The 20,054-nt window shown below is 58.3% G+C and overlaps 4 protein-coding genes across 4 annotated transcripts in view; 2 read left to right on the top strand and 2 right to left on the bottom strand.

The window, feature by feature from the left end:
* cog8 (component of oligomeric golgi complex 8) overlaps positions 1-2,605 on the top strand; it is a 3,600-nt gene extending 995 nt beyond the window's left edge. The window contains 5 exon segments of the mRNA XM_068759257.1: positions 11-218; positions 291-792; positions 795-1,090; positions 1,234-1,402; positions 2,066-2,605. Coding sequence (XP_068615358.1) covers positions 11-218; positions 291-792; positions 795-1,090; positions 1,234-1,402; positions 2,066-2,331 — 1,441 coding nt within the window. The 3' untranslated portion in view covers positions 2,332-2,605.
* A 7-nt stretch (positions 2,606-2,612) lies between these two features.
* Positions 2,613-5,966, bottom strand: nob1 (NIN1 (RPN12) binding protein 1 homolog). The gene is made up of 10 exons (XM_068759175.1): positions 5,898-5,966; positions 5,499-5,631; positions 5,280-5,413; positions 4,699-4,770; positions 4,485-4,619; positions 4,222-4,335; positions 3,960-4,139; positions 3,790-3,887; positions 3,554-3,698; positions 2,613-3,034 (listed from the first exon to the last, which is right to left on the bottom strand). Exons 1-10 carry the CDS (start codon positions 5,964-5,966, stop codon positions 2,765-2,767), a joined length of 1,350 nt encoding a protein of 449 aa, XP_068615276.1. The 3' UTR covers positions 2,613-2,764.
* A 483-nt stretch (positions 5,967-6,449) lies between these two features.
* On the top strand, positions 6,450-14,225 carry wdr59 (WD repeat domain 59). The gene is made up of 27 exons (XM_068741862.1): positions 6,450-6,511; positions 7,053-7,102; positions 7,210-7,345; positions 7,416-7,501; positions 7,577-7,657; positions 7,750-7,787; positions 7,929-8,017; positions 8,096-8,212; positions 8,288-8,365; positions 8,457-8,613; positions 9,129-9,208; positions 9,295-9,424; positions 9,687-9,796; positions 9,869-10,033; positions 10,091-10,186; positions 10,307-10,411; positions 10,499-10,620; positions 10,734-10,887; positions 11,446-11,502; positions 12,381-12,514; positions 12,603-12,684; positions 12,852-12,964; positions 13,109-13,268; positions 13,349-13,430; positions 13,497-13,617; positions 13,728-13,870; positions 13,943-14,225. The coding sequence occupies exons 1-27, from the start codon at positions 6,458-6,460 to the stop codon at positions 14,176-14,178; spliced, it is 2,976 nt and encodes a 991-aa protein (XP_068597963.1). The 5' UTR covers positions 6,450-6,457; the 3' UTR covers positions 14,179-14,225.
* Positions 14,206-20,054, bottom strand: gpatch1 (G patch domain containing 1). The gene is made up of 19 exons (XM_068741873.1): positions 19,973-20,054; positions 19,056-19,190; positions 18,817-18,902; positions 18,413-18,573; positions 18,111-18,282; positions 17,758-18,009; positions 17,533-17,683; positions 17,368-17,447; positions 17,051-17,264; positions 16,411-16,689; positions 16,154-16,335; positions 15,937-16,064; positions 15,750-15,838; positions 15,498-15,655; positions 15,079-15,427; positions 14,808-14,891; positions 14,596-14,690; positions 14,425-14,513; positions 14,206-14,335 (listed from the first exon to the last, which is right to left on the bottom strand). The coding sequence occupies exons 1-19, from the start codon at positions 20,040-20,042 to the stop codon at positions 14,302-14,304; spliced, it is 2,808 nt and encodes a 935-aa protein (XP_068597974.1). The 5' UTR covers positions 20,043-20,054; the 3' UTR covers positions 14,206-14,301.

Here is a 20,054-nt window from a genome sequence, read left to right as displayed (position 1 = left end):
TTGTGTCCAGGCGCTTCTCCAGGGCGGCGGACGCCATCGGGGCGAGCCGCCGGATGAACAGCCTGACGCTGAACCGCCACACGGAGATCCTGGAGGTCCTGGAGATCCCGCAGCTCATGGACACCTGCGTGCGGAACGGCTACTACGAGGAGGCCCTGGAGCTGGCGGCGTACGTCAGGCGGATGGAGCGGAAGCACTCGCCCCTCCCGGTCATCCAGGTGAGTCCCGGCTGGTGAGGCGACGGTTACCGTGGCAACGCGCCGCTCGCCCTGACCGCCGTCTGCGTGCAGGGCATCGTGAGCGAGGTGCGTCAGTCGGCGCGGCTGATGCTCAACCAGCTGCTGCAGCAGCTGCGCGGCAACTCGCAGCTGCCCGCCTGCCTGCGCGTGATTGGCTACCTGCGGCGGATGGACGTGTTCACGGAGGCGGAGCTCCGGGTGAAGTTCCTGCAGGCTAGCGGCACCTGGCTGAGCTCCGTCCTCGCCGCCGTCCCCGACGACGACCCCTACTTCCACATCACCAAAACGGTCGAGGCGTGCCGGGTCCACCTGTTCGACGTCGTCACGCAGTACCGGGCCGTGTTCTCCGACGACGACCCGCCGGCGCCGCCCGGCGAGGTCGCCGTCTTCCACGGCTGGGTGGTGCAGCAGGTGGCCGACTTCCTGGAGACGTTGGAGCGGGACCTGCGGCGGGGCGCGGGGGCCCGCCTGGACTCCCTGCTGGGTCAGTGCATGTACTTCGGCCTGTCCTTCAGCAGGGTGGGGGCGGACTTCCGGGGGCAGCTGGCGCCCGTGTCCAGCGGGTGGCGGGGGACGCATTCCGCGGGGCCGTGGGGGACGCGGTGGACCAGTTCCGGGAGGACATGAACCTGTACACGCTGATCGCCCTGCCCCCGGCGCTGGGGGGGGGCGGCGCCGGCCCCTGCCCCCCCCAGCCCGGCACCCTGCAGCCCCCCGGGTCCCTGCTGGACTTCCAGCCGCTGGCCTGCGTCCTCAACGGCATCCTGAGCGCCTTCAACGACCTGCGGCTCTGCTGCCCCGTCGGCCTGGCCCAGGACGTCTCCGGGTGTCTGGAGGACGCCCTCAAGGAGGTGGGTCTTCCGTGGTTACCGTGGAAACGCCTGGACTAAAGAAGTTTAGATTCTGCACGCTGCCTCGGCGAGTCCCGGGTCCGCTGTGTGGGCGTGTCCCTGCGTGATGGCCGTTCCTCTGCCCCCCCCCCCCCCCCCGTCAGGTGACCCGTCACATTGTGGCGTTCCACCGGGCCGAGTCGGCGGCGTTCAGCAGCCGGGAGGAGGAGCTCTTCGTGCAGTTCTGCAGCTCCTACGCCGACGACCTGCTCCCGTTCCTGAACCGCTGCCTGCAGGTTCTGTTCCCTCCGGCCCAGCTGGCGCTGATCCTCGGTGAGCGTCTCCACTCACACCACGACAAACCACAGGTAGCGGTTAGCTTCCAGATTAGCATCGCTAGCAGCGGCACGGGCTTCACTACGTTTCCATGGCAACATGGTGGACGCAGGAAAACCTGACCCGGCCCGATGATGTCACCGCTCTATGATGTCATCGCTCTGATGATGTCATCACTCTGATGTCACCGCTCTATGATGTCATCGCTCTGTCATCGCTCTGATGATGTCATCGCTCTATGATGTCACCACTCTATGTCACCGCTCTATGATGTCACCGCTCTATGATGTCACCGCTCTGATGTCATCGCTCTGATGATGTCACCGCTCTGACGTCACCACTCTATGATGTCATCGCTCTGACGATGTCACCGCTCTGATGTCATCGTTCTGATGATGTCATCGCTCTATGATGTCACCGCTCTGATGTCATCGCTCTGATGATGTCATCGCTCTATGATGTCACCACTCTATGTCACCGCTCTATGATGTCACCGCTCTATGATGTCACCGCTCTGATGTCATCGCTCTGATGATGTCACCGCTCTGATGATGTCACCGCTCTGATGTCACCACTCTATGATGTCATCGCTCTGACGATGTCACCGCTCTATGATGTCACTGCTCTGTTGGTTGATTGGCGCTCCTCGTTGTTCTGCAGGCGTTCCTCCGACTCACCTGCTCAGGTACGGCCGTCTGGGCCACGTCGACGTCTCGGCGATCCTGGAGCCGCTGGACTTCCTGCTTCCCGACAGAGAGACTTTCTCGCCGGCTGGGGCGGAGCTTAACGTCGCCGCTGATCTGAGTGGCCTGGCCTCCGAGATGCGGTTCACAGAACCGACCCGGTCCGGCCTCGGAGATTCAGAAGAGACGGAGGAACCGGAACCAGAACCGGAGACGGTAGATGAAGAGTCGTCCCTGGAATGAAGCCGGCTGACCCGCGGCGGTTCTGGTCGTACGGACGGGGAGCAGAACGTAAAGTCAGCCTAACATCATGACTGGACCTGTGCCTTTAGTGTTTCCATGGTTACAGGCTGAACTCGTTCTCTCGTAGGGTTTGTCTAACGGGTCAGCTTATCAGAGCACCAGGTTCTGGTGTTTCCCCTCGGTGACCCGGTTCTGTAGGATCCGGATTACGAGCCGTAAATGTCTCGTATTAAAGAAGAAACTTTACGAAACGATTCGATAATTAAAGAATCAGAGGCGAGTCCGTTTCAGAGTTTATTGTGGTAGAAGACGGGAACCAGAACCACAGAACCGGACCGGGTCTCCGGTCCAGCTGCAGCACCGGCTCGTCTGTCCGTCCTTTAAAGTTCCATGAGACACTTTACAACCGTCCAATCAGCCGTCGGCGCGGGCGTCACTTCTTTTTGACGAACTTCTTGCGGGCGGCGTTGGGGTTGGCCCGCCTCCTGCCGCCGCCCCCCTGGCCGTCTCGGATCTGGAGGCTGGCGGCCCGGCTGTAGATGTCGTTCTCGCAGAAGGGCGACGCCCCGGCCACGTAATCCGGGTTGAAGACGTCGGTCTTCTGGCGAGCTTTACGGGACAGTCTCTGCTGGGGGAACCGCTGGTCCTCCACCAGCAGGGGGTTGTTTCCGTGTTTGCCCCCCTGAGGCAGCGGCAGCGAGTGCTGGAAGACAAGGAGGAGGCGGTCAGGCGCGTGCCCGTCTGTCTGCCCGCCCGTCTGTCTGCCTGCCTGCCCGTCTGTCTGCCTGCCCGTCTGCCTGCCTGTCCGCCTGCCCGTCTGTCTGTCTGTCTGTCTGTCTGTCTGCCTGCCCGTCTGTTTGTCTGCCTGCCCGTCTGTCCGTCTGCCTGCCCGCCCGTCTGCCTCCCCGTCCGTCCGTCTGCCTGCCCGCCCGTCCGTCTGCGTGCCCGTCTGCCTGCCCGTCTGCCTGCCTGCCCGTCTGCCTGTCCGTCTGCCTGCCTGCCCGTCTGTCTGTCTGTCTGTCTGTCTGCCTGCCCGTCTGTTTGTCTGCCTGCCCGTCTGTCTGTCTGCCTGCCCGTCTGTCCGTCTGCCTCCCCGTCCGTCCGTCTGCCTGCCCGCCCATCCGTCTGCGTGCCCGTCTGCCTGTCTGCTTGCATGCCCGTCTGCGTGCCCGTCTGTCTGTCTGTCTGCCCGTCTGTCTGTCTGTCTGCGTGCCCGTCTCACCCTCAGGCCTCTCGGGTTCAACACTTTGGGGTTCTTGGAGAAGTGCATCCGGACGCTCCCGTCCTGGTCCACCGTCGCCGCCACCTTCTTCAGCGTCTGGTTCCCGCAGCGAGGACAGAAGACTTTGTTCATGTTGCTGGTCGTGCTGGAATGAAAACCACCGTTAGCTTCACTGCTAGCGCTGGCTAGCGATTCCCTCTAGCGCCACCGTCTGGATGAGGCTTCGCTGAACTCACCTGAAGCAGGCGTGGCACCGCAGGACGTAGTTCCTCGCCTGTTTGATCAGCATCCCGTTCACGGAGAGAACCTGGAGTCCGATCTGAATGAGAACGTTCTGGAGGGACGAGAGGTCACAGCTGATTGGTCCATCCGCCAGCCTGGAACTCGGGTGGGCGGCGCCCGTTACCTGCATGGCGAAGTCGGTGGTCAGACACCCAACTCTGACATCAGCAGGAGCCGTCCAATCAGCAGAGGCCATCTGCGCCTGTCGGATGTTACTGGGCGTGATCCACCCGCCTCCCTCCTCGTTCTCTTCCTCTGATTGGTCCTCTGCCCGCGGCCACGCGTCTGACCTGCTCTCTGTTTTCTGCAAACAGCCAACCAGGGCGCAGCCTGTTGTCAGCCAGCCAATCGGGATTCAGACCGCTGCCCACCTGACATGAACTCACCATGAGCTCCAGCAGGCCGTCGTCGACGGGCGGCAGCGGCTGCCTCCAGAACTGGAAGCTGTTGAAGGCGTCGGCGTCGGCGTCGGCGTCGGCGTCCGTCTGCACCGGATCCTCCTTTTCACACAAACACGCCGCGATAAAGATCCGCCCCCACGTCACAAAACCGCGCTCAGGTGTGATGTCACAGAATGAATCGCGACCGTGTCGCCATTTAGCTTCCTGGTTAGCATCAAATCAAAGCCGCTGTTCGCGGGAGCGCCGACCAGGAGCTGCAGCAGGTCGCCGTCGATGGCGGGCAGCGGTTCCCTCCAGAACCGGAAGCTGTTGAACTCGTCGCCGTCCGACGGGTTTGGCGTCGTCGTCGGAGTCCGAGGGACGGTCGGACCGTCGTCCTTCTGCTGCAAGTCAACAGAAACGTGTTCCGCAGGCGTTTCGCCACAACTGCCATTTTGTTCTCACAGAAGAGGAAGTTCTCACCTTGGACGGGAAGTGGAATCCCGCAACATGAACCGGCGTCTCCGGGTGGCGCTGGGTGCTCTGGATGTTAATCTGGAGACACGGCATTGAAATGTTCATTTTACAAAAGTGATGACATCAAACGACGGTTTAAAATAAATAAACAAAACATCTGAGACTTTCAGAATAAAGTCTAAATAATAAAATACGAAGAGAAGATCGTCTTCCCGGGCGGGAAAAGCGATGTTTGATCGGCGACATTAACGGGGCAGTAGTCGCCAGTCGCTCAGGTACCTTCACGCCAGGCTCCTCCCTCAGGCACCTTAACGCTGGGCTCCTCCCTAAGGTACCTTCACGCTAGGCTCCTCCCTCAAGTACCTTAACGCTGGGCTCCTCCCTCAGGTACCTTAACGCTGGGCTCCTCCCTCAGGTACCTTAACGCTGGGCTCCTCCCTCAGGTACCTTAACGCTGGGCTCCTCCCTCAGGTACCTTCACGCTGGGCTCCTCCCTCAGGTACCTTAACGCTGGGCTCCTCCCTAAGGTACCTTCACGCTAGGCTCCTCCCTCAGGTACCTTAACGCTGGGCCCCTCCCTCAGGTACCTTAACGCTGGGCTCCTCCCTCAGGTGCTGGGATCCGACGTGCTCCAGTTCCAGCTGGTAGGTCAGCGCCAGGACCTTGATGTCGGTGGCAGACAGGCTCGGGTAGTCCCCGGTCTTCTTGGAGAACTCCGTCACTGAGAACAGAGAAGCAGCCATTCACACGCCTGCAGCCGGGGGTTCTATCCAAAGGTTCTGTGGGACGTTCAGGGTTCCGGTTACCCAGTCTGATGTGTTCCGGTCGCGGTTCTTTGAAGACCAGCTGGTACGGGAGGAAGGCCAGACTCCTCCTGGTGGGCTTGTCTCGGATCTCATCCACCACATCTCTCAGGGTGTAAATGTTCCTGCCGATGTCCTGGAGGAAAACGCAAGAAAGAGCCGAGTCACAATAAAAAACTAAAACTGCGTGGAAGAGACGGAGCAGTTAATGATCAGCATAAAAGATCGATGATCCGTTTATCGGAAATGTCTGCTGCCTGTACGGAGACGGGGGCCCGTTAGCTTGTTAGCCTGTTAGCTTCCCTACAGCCTGACTGGATGGCAGCACAGACCTCTACATGCTAGCGGACACGAAGCTAATGCTACTCAACGTTTCTGCTTTAAACGTGAACTAAATCTCACCTGGAGAGGAGCTCTCTTTAAAAACGCTCCTGCGTCTGCGACAACATGTTCCACTAAGCTCGGCGCCATGTTGGTTGAATGACGGCGTCCGAACGACCAATCAGAGGACACGGAAGAGTCTCGCGTCGGTTCAACGCAATTCCCCCGAGTGGGAAATGTTAAACTTTCCTTTCCTCCGTTATTCAAAGTCTGTGATTCGGTGTATTACTGTATTCCTGAAGTTATTTTTCTTAACGCGTATTACTTTTAAAATACATAATTTTGGAGTGTTCTGTGTTTTGTTTTTAGACGAGGGCTCAGAAACAAACCTTTGGAATTTATGTTATATCAAGGTCCCAAAAGCTTTTTCTTCGTCTATAATATAATAATAATACTCTATATATAATCTATAATACCTTATCCTTGTAATTTATCTTTTAACTTGTTACATCAAGCCAATTATCTGTCGTAGTGTTTATTTAAGGAAATCCTGTCCGATGTCGTATTTTCCCACAAATCCTGAACGCAGCCTGAAGGCTCTTGCTGTCACGTGACCCTTTGTTGACGGTAGAAGGAGGAAGATGGCGGCTCGCTGGAGCAGCGAGAATGTGGTGGTGGAGTTTCGGGATGCTCAGGTATTTGAACAGGTGGAGGAAAGAATGCGGCGCCTCCATTTTAAATTCATTATTATATCGATGAGAAAATCGATTACGTCACAGAAGTTCAAAGAGTGGAGACGTTCTGTTTGCAGCTCTGACGAGTCTAAACGATACATTAGCGCTAAAGAATTAGCTGCACTCTTTATAGTTATATTTATCTTCCGACTTCTGAGTAAAAATCTTGTAATATACATTTTAATTCGGTGAAATAAACGTCTGTCTAGGTTTCCATCGCTCAGACTGCTGTTCAATTTAAAGCTGTAACCTGATTGGCTGGCGGTGGCCATGATTTCTGATTGGAGCAACACCAACCAATGACCTTTGAGGACCAAATTAATCACGTTGGACCGGAAGCATTGTCTCCCTCATCTTCTCATGTTGAAATAGATTTTTACAATATTTATTCAGTGTCACAAAAAGAAAGTATTCTGAATAACGAGGAAGATATCTCTTATCCGGACCTCCTCCTCTTCCTCTTCCTCCTCCTCTTCCCCCCCCCCCCCCCCTGTGTTTCCAGGCCACTGCCATGTCGGTGGACAGCCTGGGTTCACACGCTGTGCTGTCTGGGTAAGTTCAGAGCACCTGAAGGCACCACGATGAATACCCCCCCCCCCCCCCCCCCCCGCGACGAAGGACTCCCCTAAACCCGTCTCTGGTGTGGACGTGCGTTCCAGGCGCCGCTTCCTGTACATGGTGAACCTGGAGTCTCCCTCAGAGCCCCCCAGGAAGATCAGCAGACAGAGCAAGTGGGACGTCGGGACGGTCCAGTGGAACCCTCACGGGTCCGAGTCCCACGTCTTCGCCGCCTCGGTGAGTCGACGACGACTAAAAGGTTTCCGACGCAAAGACGTGTTTCTGACTGCGCGCGTCTCGTCTCCAGAGCAACCAGCGCGTGGACCTCTACTCCTGGAGGGACGGCTGTGGACAAGTCCACTCGTCCCTGCAGGGACACACCCGCGTCATCAGGTAGCAAAGCTCGCCTCTCTGTGGTGCGTTCAGGGGCCCGCTTTGATGCGGGCCGCCTCTGTGTTTGGTCCTCAGTGATCTGGACTGGTCCTGGTTCGAGCCGGAGGTCCTGGTCACCAGCTCGGTGGACACCTACATCTACATCTGGGACACCAGGTGAGCGGAACCGACGGTTCAGAACCAACGTTTCGTCCGCTGAGGGATGAGGTTCTGAGTCGTCTTCTGTTTGGTTCCGTTTGGTTCTGCAGGGACACCCGGAAGCCCACGGCGGTTCTGTCCACAGTCGGTGAGCGTTTAGAACTTAAGGTTCTCCTCACCCGGGCGATGGCTCTCCTTCCCCCCTTCTTGGAGGATTGCCAGACGTCGGCGTGTCTTTGAACGCACCACAGTTTCCCGGTCTTGATTTCCCCCGTCTGCGTCTCACCAGCCGGGGCGTCCCAGGTGAAGTGGAACAGGAAGAACCAGAACCTGCTGGCCTCCAGTCACGACGGAGACGTCCGGATCTGGGACAAACGGGTGAGGGAGCGCCGGGTCGCCCCCCCGCCCCCCCCCTGTCCGGCGCCGGCGCTAACGTTTGCGTTGGTGTGTGAGCAGAAGCCGAACACGGCGGCGGAGTACCTGGCGGCTCACCTGTCCAAAATCCACGGCCTCGACTGGCATCCGGACAACGAGTTCGTCCTCGCCACGTCCGGCCAGGACAACTCCGTGAAGGTGAGGAAAACGAGCGGCCCCGAACGCAGCGCTGGCTGGAGGAGAATGTATTGATTATTGATCCGCTGTGTTTAGTTCTGGGATTACCGGCAGCCCAGGAAGTACCTGAACATCCTGTCCTGCCAGGTACCGGTGTGGAAGGCCAGGTACACGGTGAGCATCAGGAGCTGACGGCGTGCGGCGCCTCCTGGTGCTCCGACTCAGTCCTCCTCCTCCTCCTCCCCCTCCCCCCCCCCCCTCCCAGCCCTTCTCCAACGGGCTGGTCACGGTGATGGTTCCTCAGCTGAGGAGGGAGAACAGTCTGTTGCTATGGAGCATGCTGGACCTCAACAGTCCCGTCCACGCCTTCGTTGGACACGACGACATGGTTCTGGAGTTCCAGTGGAGGCCTCAGAAAGAAGGTGACCAATCACGAACCGGCGGTGGACTGCAACTCCTTCCACTCCACAAGCTGCAGACATTTTTCTTCTTCTCTGAGTTAGCTGCTAGCTGCTATTACCTGCTAGCTGCTACTAGCTGCTGACTGCTATTACCTGCTAGCTGCTACTAGCTGCTGACTGCTATTACCTGCTAGCTGCTACTAGCTGCTGACTGCTATTACCTGCTAGCTGCTATTACCTGCTGACTGCTATTACCTGCTAGCTGCTAACTGCTATTACCTGCTAGCTGCTAGCTGCTATTACCTGCTAGCTGCTACTAGTTGCTGACTGCTATTACCTGCTAGCTGCTACTAGCTGCTAACTGCTATTACCTGCTAGCTGCTAGCTGCTATTACCTACTGACTGCTATTACCTGCTAGCTGCTACTAGTTGCTGACTGCTATTACCTGCTAGCTGCTATTACCTGCTGACTGCTATTACCTGCTAGCTGCTAACTGCTATTACTCTGTTGTTGTTGTTGTTGTTGTTGCCTTTAGGCTCGAAGGACTGCCAGCTGGTCACATGGTCCCGAGACCAGACCCTGCGGATATGGAGGGTGGACCCTCAGCTGCAGAAGGTCAGTCCTCGTCTTCGGAGCGTCTCTTTCCTCCGGTTGGTCCTGATGTTTGTGTTGTTGTTGTTGTTGTTGTTGTTGTGATGCAGCTGTGTGTCAGTGATCTGGGGGAGGACCTGATGGAGGGGGCGTCGCTCGCCGGGGACTCGGAGAAGTCTCCATCGGCTCAGGAGTCTGACGGACAACATGTTGGTGGTTCAGCATCCGACGGCTTGCAGGGTGAGAAGGAACAGAGTCAGGCTCAGTTACCATGGCAACTAATGCTATAGTAGGTGTACCAACAGGAAAGAGATGATTTTACCTCTCTCACCCCTCTGTCTCTCCTCTCATCCCTCTCTCTCCTCTCACCCCTCTGTCTCTCCTCTCACCCCTCTGTCTCTCCTCTCATCCCCCTGTCTCTCCTCTCACCCCTCTGTCTCTCCTCTCATCCCCCTCTCTCTCCTCTCATCCCTCTGTCTCTCCTCTCATCCCTCTGTCTCAGATCGGGACTCTGGGTCTCGCCAGGACTCGGCCGTGGGTCCCGGCGTCCCCCAGACGCTGCAGCAGGAGTTCTCTCTGGTCAACCTGCAGATCAGAAACGTCGACGTGGAGGTGAGACGTTTCTCCTCTGATGTCGGCTCCGGTGCAGGAACAGGAAGTGACCTCACGCTGTTTGCCGTCCAGATGGACGCGGTGAACCGCAGCTGCACGGTGTCGGCTCACTTCGGCAGCCATCAGGTTCATCTGGTGGTCAAGTTTCCTGCCCAGTACCCCAACAACGCCGCGCCCAGCTTCCAGTTCGTCTCCCCGACAACCATCCCCTCCACCATGAAGACGAAGATCCAGAAGGTACGGACGCTCCTGAACGCACCGCTCGGACGCCCGTAACGCCACGTCTCTCCTCAGATTCTGAGAGACACGTCTCTTCAGAAGGTGAAGAGGAACCAGAACTGTCTGGAGCCGTGCGTCCGGCAGCTGGTGTCCTGTCTGGAGTCCGACATGGTGAGGACGCCCCCCCCCCCCAGACAGGACGTCCACGACGTCTGTCTTCCCGGACGCCCGTTTAAAGATCAGACGTGAAATAAAGCGTCCTCCACCTTCATCGTGCGTCTCTCCCGTCAGACCCAGGGGGACGGTCCGGCCTCTGGTCCCTTCATCCTGTCCAACCCCGTCACGCCGGTCCTGCAGGCGTTCCCTCGAGTCGCCAACACGTACGGGTCCTACCAGGTGAGGGCGCCGACGCTTCTCCCTGAGCCAATGGTTGTGTCTGATCTAGCGACTCCGCCCTCGTGACTTTGTCCCGCGGTTCTTCAGGACGCCAACATCCCGTTCCCTCGGACCTCCGGTGCCCGTTTCTGTGGCACCGGCTGCCTGGTCTACTTCACCCGACCAATCACCATGCACCGCACAGCCCCGCCCACGGAGCCCACCCCCAGGTAGGAGCAGGCGCCCCACACAGCCGTTAGCTTTGGTGGTCGTTTCCCCTCTGGTGCAGCTAAGCTAACCGTTTAGCCTCGCTTCCTGTCTGCGTGCCGTCCCGCCCCTCCAGGTCCCTGTCGGCGCTGTCGGCCTATCACAGCGGAGTGTTGACTCCCATGAAGATGCGTTCAGAGTCTCAGAGCGCCCTGCGGCTGTACAGCGGCAGCCCGACCCGCTCCGACAAAGACACCGTCTCCATCTCGTCCTTCTACTATAAAGAACGGGTGAGACGCACACGCACACACACACGCACGCACACGCACACGCACACACACACGCACACGCACACACACACACACAGGTCTGACCTCTGATCAGCTGCTCTGTTTCTCCTCTACATCTGGCTGGTTGTCACTGTTTAAATGGTGTGTGTGTGTGTGTGTGCGTGTGTGTGTGTGTGTGCGTGCGCGTGCGCGTGTGTGCGTTAGCCCCATCTCTTTTGAACCTGCTGCAGCGTGCGTTCAGTTTGAAACATTCTAGATCTGTAATGTTTAGGGTTTACGGTACGATCGCTTCTGTGTGAAGCTCCGCCTCCTCCGTGGGTTCACGCCCCCTGTCTGGGTTCATGGGTAGTTCAGGGAACCTGAGAATCGAGAGCACTGCCAGCTTTCTGTTTCACCTGATGACCTCACTAATGTCCTGTGGTGATTAAACACCCTCGCTCTCTCTCTCTCCCCCTCTCTCTCTCTCTTCCTGATGGGCTTCTATTTGTTTTTGTTTTTTTTCCGGCCAATCACCTGCCCCTGTGGTGCCGTTGACCACTCCTATTCTCCTCCAATCAGAAGCTCGCAATCTCTGCCTCCCGCCGCTGGTCTGTCCAAACCCTCCGTGATTGGCCGGTATTGAGCCCTGTCCTCCTCCTATCCTGTCCTTCAGATTTGAACCTTGTTTTTTTTCATTGCATGTCACTGATTGGCCGTCGTCTCCTTGACTAACAAACGTGTGTCAAACAAAGTCAACGTATTCCGTGTATTTTGAATGTCAAACTGGACGTTGTCTTATTTAAATGTTCCTAGCAGCGTCTTTGCTACCTTCAGTTGGCGCAGAACAGTTAGCCCCGCCCCCTCAACGGTTGTTAAAACACGAACAAACAAACAATTAGAAAAGCAAAGGTAAAAAAAAAAAAAATTACTTCCTGAAATCAAACGTCATCAATGGCGACGCTGTTAGCTTCAGAGTGGCTAATAGCGGTCCGTGCCTGAACATTCAACAGAGCCAGGCTAGGCTAGGCTAGGCTAGGCTAGGCTAACCCCTCCCCCTCCCCATATATATATAACCTATAGAATTTAACGGGAGTAATTAGCTTTAGCTTGGCCTCTGTAGCATCAGTGATTAGCATCTTGGCTAATTTCAGCGTCATGTCTGAAGCTTTATTACTAACGTCTGACGCCATCAGGTAAGTTTCCGCCGCCGCCGCGCCGAGTTCGTTTTGCCTTTTAATTTGAAACTCTTGTAATTCGGCTCAGTTTTTGTTTCCTGAAGCTACAATCGGTTTGTTGGCACGGCGACGGAAAGACTGCCGAGTGACGAGTCGAGCCTGGAGACAGACGACCAATCAGAGGATTGGTCGATTCCCAACGGGCCGCCTCGTCGTTACCGGCCGTCGTCTCGTCGCCGCGTCGACGTCCTCCGTCAGACCACTTTTAATCGGGTGGCGCTCTGTCCTCTCTGGGCCCGCCTCCGCGTCCTCCTGTCTGTCTGTCTGTCTGCGCGTCAGAAATCCCGGCGGTTCAAGACGAAGCGAGACGGGTCCGACTCCGGCGGCCGTCCCATCAAGCTGGCGGGGAAGGTCATCATCCAGGAGATCTCCTGCCTGCTGCCGGTCCACAAGGCGCTGGGGGAGAGCTACATGTGAGCGCCGCCGAGACGCCGGCCGGCCGGCCGCGCCTTCACGCTCGGTGACCGTTTCCGTGTGTTTTGTGCGCCTGTTGTCCGTCAGTCTGAACGCGAACGACATCCAGGAAACGTGCCAGAAGAACGCGGCGGCGGCGCTCGCCGTCGGACGCAGAGACGTGGCGAAGGTGAGGCGCCGTCTTCTCTCTCATCAAAGATTCCACAAACGTCCCGACGTCGTCCCGAGACCTCCGGAGGGGGGGGGGGGGGGTCCAGCGTTTGGTCCAGGTGTCCCTCTGGATCCGGTGTCTGCGTGTTTGTAACACCGCTCTTTCTGATTGGCTGTCGTCTGCAGGTGTGGGCCTTGGCATCTGCAGCGACCAATCAGGACCTGAGTCCAGACTCGGACCCGGACGCCGAGACGCCATGGGCCAGACACCCGTTTGGACGCCACCTGCTGGAGACTCTGTGAGTTTACGTCCTCCAATCAGGAGCGGAAGCTTCACGGCGTAGCCAATGAAAGGCCTCCGACGCCTGAATGCTACGTGTTGCTTTAGCGCTGACGAGGCGTTTGGAGGCCGTAGGAAAACGGAGTGTCCTCGTGTCCTCCAGGTTGGATCACTACAGTCACATGAGCGACGTCCAGACGCTTGCCATGCTGTGCAGTGTATTCAGAACTCAGGCTCCGCCTCCAGATGGTTGTCTCCAGGTTGGACATCACCCGTCACGCACCGCCATGCCCCCCCCGCCCCCCCTGCACCACCTGCGCTACGTCAGTCTCCTCCCTTCGTCGTGGACGTGCTGATTCTCACCGTCTCCGTGTCTTTAGTCACATGCGTGTCGTTGTCTCAGTCCAGCTACACGTCCAACTCCGTCACCTCAGGCTCCTCCTCCAGCATCTCTGACGCCGTTACTTCAACCACCTGGAGCACAGGTGAGTCTCCACAGCGCCCCCCAATGGACATCGCAGCTCGTTTACACGCCTCCTTCTCCACGACAGGCCGAGACTCTGAGCACGCCACGCCCTGGGGCGAATCCTCTCCCGATGACTATCGCCACGGCAACCAGAGTTACGCAGATCCCGGTGAACGGGATCGCGAGCAGCACGACATGAACAAGAGGTAGTTCGGCGAAACACGGGGGGGGGGGGCGTGGCAGGGCGGTGACGTCACTTCCTGTCTTCCCGATGTCACTTCCTGTCCTCTCGATGTCACTTCCTGCCCCCCCGCAGGTTGCTGGATCCGACCAACACGCTGCAGTTTGACGACTTCAAGAAGTGTTACGGCGAGATCCTGCACCGCTGGGGTCTGAGGGAGAAGCGGGCCGACGTGCTCAAGTTCACGTCCTGCCCCCCCGAGGCGCACAGAGGCGTCGGTACGGTTCCACACACACGCACGCGCACGCACGCACGCCTGTTGCCGTGGTGACCCCCCCGTCTCCCTGCAGAGTTCGGCGTGTACTGCTGCCACTGCCGCAGCCAGGCCCGCGGGACGCAGTGCGCCGTCTGCAGGCGCCTCGCCTTCCAGTGCGCCGTCTGCCACGTCGCCGTGCGCGGCGCCTCCAACTTCTGCCTGAGCTGCGGCCACGGGGGACACACGGTCCACATGGTGGACTGGTTCCGGCGGCAGGACGAGTGTCCCGCCGGCTGCGGCTGCCGCTGCCTGCAGCAGAGCACCTTCTGATCACACGCATCGACCCGCGATCAATAAAAGTGGGTTTATTCAACGGTAACGACTTCATCAGGACGTTTCGTTTGTGTCAAATGAGAGTCGAGGTCGTCCTCGCGGAGGACACTTCCTGCTTCTTCACCGGCTCTGGTGCGATTGGACACTTTTCAGCCTGGGGGGGGGGGAGGAGCCACAGAGAAACGCCAGAGGTGATTACACGCAGGTTCGTTTATTGATCGGACTCGGCCTCCCTGCGTTTACCTCTGGGACAGCTCCTCTGTCGGCACCCAATCGTCTTCGTCTTCGTCTCTTCTGCTCCTCTTCTTGTGTTTACTCTTCTTCGACTTCTTCTGTGGTAAAAAAACGAACCGGTTGAGCACGATTCAGAGAAGAAGAACCGGTGAGACGAGACGTTTCCTCTTCCTGTTCTACCTTCTCCTTCCTGCGTTTGGAATGCTGCTTCTTCTTCTCCTTAGTCTTACTGCGCTTCTCAACAGGGGAGCAGAAGGAGGTGGCGCCTCCTCTGGCTGCACAAGGGAGCGAAAGGCAAATTATGATCGTTCATCCCCAGTTATTACGTGTCTCTGGCGCTCCCTGGTGGCTGCTAGCGGTCTCCCTGCTAACGATGCTTTAAATAAACTCACCTGTCGAGGGCGGAGCCGCAGATGGAGGCGGGAGCCTCGGACCAAACTCCGCCTGCTGCGGAGTCGAGTTCTGAGACGAAATCACTGCAGGAGGAGAAGAAGTGATAGAATCAGTGCAGGAGCAACAGGTCAGCACCTCCTCCTGTTCTACTGGGAGTTCTGGGAGAAACGATTAGATGAAAGGAGAAGAGAAACAAACAAACACTGAAGTTTAACAAAATCTTCATGAGGAGGAGGAGGTGATTAGATCGCTCCCCGTGTGGATTCTTACCCGTCTGCTGCCCCAGTGTGGTGGTGGAGGAGGTGACGGAGGTCGAGACGGACGTGGAGGTAGAGGTGGAGGAGGTCACGGAGGTGGTGACGGAGGAGGAGATGGAGGTGGTGACGGAGGAGGAGACGGAGGGAATACTAAAGAGGGGCAGGGCCTCCTCCTTTGTGTCATTTTCCTCTTCTTCCTCGTTGCTCTCTCCCTCTGATGAAGAGGAGGATTTCTCATCAGAGGAACCTGCGAAGATGGCTTTGAATAGATCCATGGGAGGCCTGCTCTCCCCCTCCTCCTCCTCCTCCTCCTCCTCCTCTTGCTGCTCCTCTTTTCCCGGGTTCTGCTGATCCTCAGACGTCTGCATGAAGAGAACACGAGGTCAGATTTATTGATCGCTCTCCAGAGGATAGACCATTAGTCACCCCCACCTCCGTTCTGCTGCCCCCTGCTGGACCAGAGGTCTGTCCCGGGTCGGTCTGGTTCTGGTTTCGTGCAGCAGTGAGCAGGTCGCCCAGTGGGTCCTTCTTCCTCTTGTCAGACACGTCCCACCGAGACTTCTTGTCCGGCCCCGGAGTCATCGGAGGAGCTGAGGAGGAGCAGGAGGAGCAGCAGGAGGAGCAGGCCTTGTTTACTTCCTGCCTGATGTTTGTTTGTGTGCTGTAAACAGGAAACGAACTCACCCGACGCCTCCCGGCCGTCGCTCACCGTCAGGAAGTTGAAGACGGAGAACTTGTCTCTCTTCACCTTCGGAAGTCCGACCATCCCTGACCTGTCGCACGGCAACGGAGAGCGAGACAGAGGCACATTCAGACGGACGGCGTCCTGTCGGGGTCGGGGACGGGGTCGGGGACGGGGACGGGGACGTACCCGGGGTACGGGTCGGGGACGTTGAACCTCTTGCAGAGCAGCTTGTCTGGATTCCACTGGAACGATTCTCTGGTCAGTTTTCCAAACATCTTCTTTTTGACGGCGGCTTGTTTGCCGTCCTCGTCTCCCTGACGACAGCAGACAGACAGATTCACCCCAGGCGTGACCCCCCCCCCCCCATTACCTAGGTTACAGCCTTTCCACGGAGACCTCCTACCTCCTTCTCCTCCTGCTTGACCTCCACCTTGTCCCCGTCCTCCCGGTCCGTGGCCCTGGTGAAGCGGGAGGAGAGAGAGGAGGAGGTGGGCCGGTAGAGGATGGAGGCGCGGACGAACTCGTCCCTCTCCCTGCTGCGCTCCCATTCCGTCAGGCCCGGGTCCAGACTCTGCTCCAGCGCGTCTGGGACACCGGAGGAAGGAATGCGTTAGGACGCGTCTCACAGGTGACGCGGGGCGGGGCGGGGCGGCGTCCCACCTTTGTCTCCCCGTTTCAGCCGGTCCACGTAGAGCTCGTAGCGGGCCTGCTTGCTGGGGTTCTTGTCGAACGGCCTGAAGGTCTGGGAGGCGGTCGGGACGCCCTTCCACGCCGCCAAGGCTTCCTGCTGGAGGCCGGCGGAGGCGGAGGCTGGGGCGACCGCAGCCGGCAGCAAAGCATCATGGGAAACCTGGGTGCCGGCTTCGGTGGAGGAGCTGCGGATGTTCAGCAGTCGCTGTCTGTCTTCAGGCCGAAGCAGATCCATGACGGAACTGGGACCTGATCAGAACCAGAACAGGACGTCAGTATCTGAAACGCACGCACACACACACACACACACACACACACACACACAGACACACACACGCACACGCACACACACACGCACACACACACACACGCCCACACACGCACGCACACGCACGCACACACGCAGACGCACACGCACACACAGACACACACACAGACGCACACGCACACACACACACACACACGCACACACGCCCACACACACGCCCACGCACCCACACACACACACACGCCCACACACACGCCCACGCACGCCCACACACACGCCCACACACGCACACGCACGCACACACACACGCACACACACACACACGGTGTCCTCGTCCCCGACCTTGCAGGGCGTCTTCTCCCAGCTGCGTCCTCCTCTGGCCCGAGTCCAGCTGGTGGCGTCCTCCCGGTTGGGGCTCCTCCTTCACCATGTGTCCCCTGGAGGACCTCAGGGCGTCGGCCAGCGCTGGACTGACCCCGGAAAGAGACGCGACGACGGACGGATGGAAACGATGGACCGGACGATAGTCGCTGGGCAGACGGGGGGGAGGGAAGATCTACAGACAGGAAGTAGCGTGAGACGAGTGGGGGACTCCGTCACAGACAGACGGAGACAGACAGACAGACGGAGACAGACAGACAGACAGACAGACGTCTCACTGCTTTCTCTTCAGGCCTGTCATTGGCCAGCGTGAACCCCTCCAGGATTTTCCCGAGGTACGACGCGTCTCTGTTTTTCCCTGTGGAGGCGGGACACGGAGGATTAGCAGCCTCTGATTGGTCGACAGACTCAAACGCACGACGCCAGCGGAGGATGACGAGCACCTCGTTTCTTGGTGTACTGCTGCGGCGCCGTCCAGCCGTACAGCCCGTCTCCTGGCTCCTCCCCCCCCAGCACCGTGTCGTACCTGGACATGGAGTCTCTGTGATAAACCTCTTCATCATCATCATCCTCCAGGGCCCCGACTCCAAACGCCTGCAGGATCAAAGCGTCACTTCAGGAGTTCATTGTTAGTAAAAAGGGGCCGATCGAGCGTTTCGGTCGGTCACCTCTCCGGCCACGCCCCCTCGCCGCGAGCTCCGCGGTTTGTCTCCGAACAGCCGACTCCTGGCGTCGGACTGCGGGTTGAACAGGTCGATGTGTTCGGGTCCGCCCCGGCCCAGCAGCGCCAGCCCCGGGTCCAGGCCCCGGTAGCCCAGACCCTGAACGCCCACCTTGGGGGTGAAGTCGACTGGAGTCACGTCCTTCGGGGCAAAGGTCACGTCCTCTGGAGCGAACTCTTCGTCATCTTCATCCTCATGCTGCCGGACCAAACACAGGAGGAAACGTGAGGATGAGCGTCCTCGTCCTGCCGTCGGAGGACACGGAGGCTCCACGCCCGTCCCGGAACGGCTCGTCTCACCTCCGACTCCTCCGACCCGGGGGGGGGCCTGCAGCCGTGGACTCTGCCGTCTCCGTCCCTCGGGCGGGACGTCTCCGCCTGCTGCCGGCGAGCTTTCCTCTTGACGCGCGGCCCGACGCCCTGCCCCTCCCTCCAGCCCATCCTCCTCAGAAGCTCCACCCCGACGGACAACCTGAAGGAGAAAACAAGCGCTCCTCAGAAGACAGAGAGAGCAAAGGAGCTGGAGCGTCGCTTCCTGTGTGATGTCCCCGGGCTGGAGCGTCACTTCCTGTGCGATGTCCCCGGGCTGGACGCCGTCCTACCTGGCGGGGGCGATCAGCTCCTCCAGCAGAGTGTCCCCGGCGATGAGGGACGCCTGGGCGCAGACGGCCCGGGCCTTCTCCTGGACCTCGTCTCTGCGGCCGGACGAGAACTCCCGGCTGGTGGTGATCTGTCTGGGAGCGATGCCGTGTTCGCTGAAGTCCTGAGGAACAGGAAGAACAACGACAGTCAGCCGCACCAGAGCCCACGTTCCTCTCCACAGACACGGGGGGAGGAGCTTCAGGAGATCCATTTGACTCCTGACTGAATCAGTTTTAGTCTGACCTCGGGTCAGTTTGGATCATTATAATCTGTTCCCTCACAGCAGATCATTTAATCCTGTCGATCAGATCGGAGGAGCAGGATCGTCTCAGATAAAAGGTAAAAGCCCCCAAATGTCCTCTACCTCCTCGTCCATGAAGTCTTCCGGTCGGACTTGTTGCTTCTCGGCTTTCTGTTGCCGTGTCGACAGGAAGGTTGACGGGGCCCAGCCTGAAAGCCACAGGAGGAGGAGGAGGAGAATTACAGTTAAAAAGCTCCACCTAACTTTGAGAGACTTTTCCCCGGGTCAATAAATCTCATTCTTTAGCAGGACATTTGGTGAAGCTGAACCATGGCCGACCTCTGACCCTCAGCGGCTCTGACCTTCTTTAGTGCCGACAGTGTTGAAATATCCCGCCGAGAAGCCTCCAGTGAACGCCCCGTGGAACCTCTGGTAGCGTCCCTTCTCATCCTTCACCGTCTGCTCGTGGAGCGGGACCGGCTTCTTCGGCGGCTCGTCTGCCGATCAAAACACACGCCTCTGATCAATAATAATATTTACTGCTGCCGCCAGCAGGTGGGAGTAAAACATACAGCATTTAATACAAAGCGGAACGTCTGAATTCAAACCAGATGCAGATTTAACATCTTAGAAGATGCGATGGACGAGACTATCCGGAGGTCAGAGGTCATTGTGTATGCGTTGCTATGGTTTCAAGTGTGCCAGCTGTTCTGTTGATCCCTGCGTGGACAGCGCTGGGCGTGGTCACAGAGCCCATCCAGGTGTGGGAGCAGACGCACCTGCGTGTGGATCACCGGGGACGATCACCGGGGACCGGGTAGAGAAATACAGCCGGAGCTACCGGGACCGGAGGACCGACGCGTGGCCGCCCCGCGGACATGGAGGTTTGGACCGGGCGGATGAACCGTATGATATTTAATTGTGTTTGGTCTTTTGTTTTTGATGCCGCCGAGCTGAACTATGTGGGTCCCGCACTGTCCCCGCACTGTCCCCGCACTGTCCCGTACTGTCCCCCACTGTCCCGCAACGCCTCGCATTTATCCGTAACGAACACGATGCAGAGTAAAATCATTCATCCGGTAATGACAACGAAATCTGATAAATATTCGACTGAAGTCTGGTTTACGAATAGCAGCAGCTAGGTTAGCTTGTTGCTAGCTAGTGCTGTTTAGCTTAGCATCGTGCAGTTCAGGCTGGAAACGTCTTGGCTCGTTTCTCGCGCCGTTAAACAGCAGAAAGTGCAAAGACTGTTCATTTAAAATGTCAAAATGGCCTCCACCTTCTTCCAGAGGCTCCAACGGAGTTCCGTAACTCACGAAATCCTCGCCGCTACCGCTATCAGCCGCCATGTTTGCACAAAC

This window comes from Brachionichthys hirsutus, chromosome 1 (genome assembly GCF_040956055.1).
Source record: "Brachionichthys hirsutus isolate HB-005 chromosome 1, CSIRO-AGI_Bhir_v1, whole genome shotgun sequence".
Lineage (NCBI taxonomy): Eukaryota > Metazoa > Chordata > Actinopteri > Lophiiformes > Brachionichthyidae > Brachionichthys > Brachionichthys hirsutus.
The sequence above is the reverse complement of the archived record's forward strand: the minus strand, read 5'-3'. Positions and strand labels throughout refer to the sequence as shown.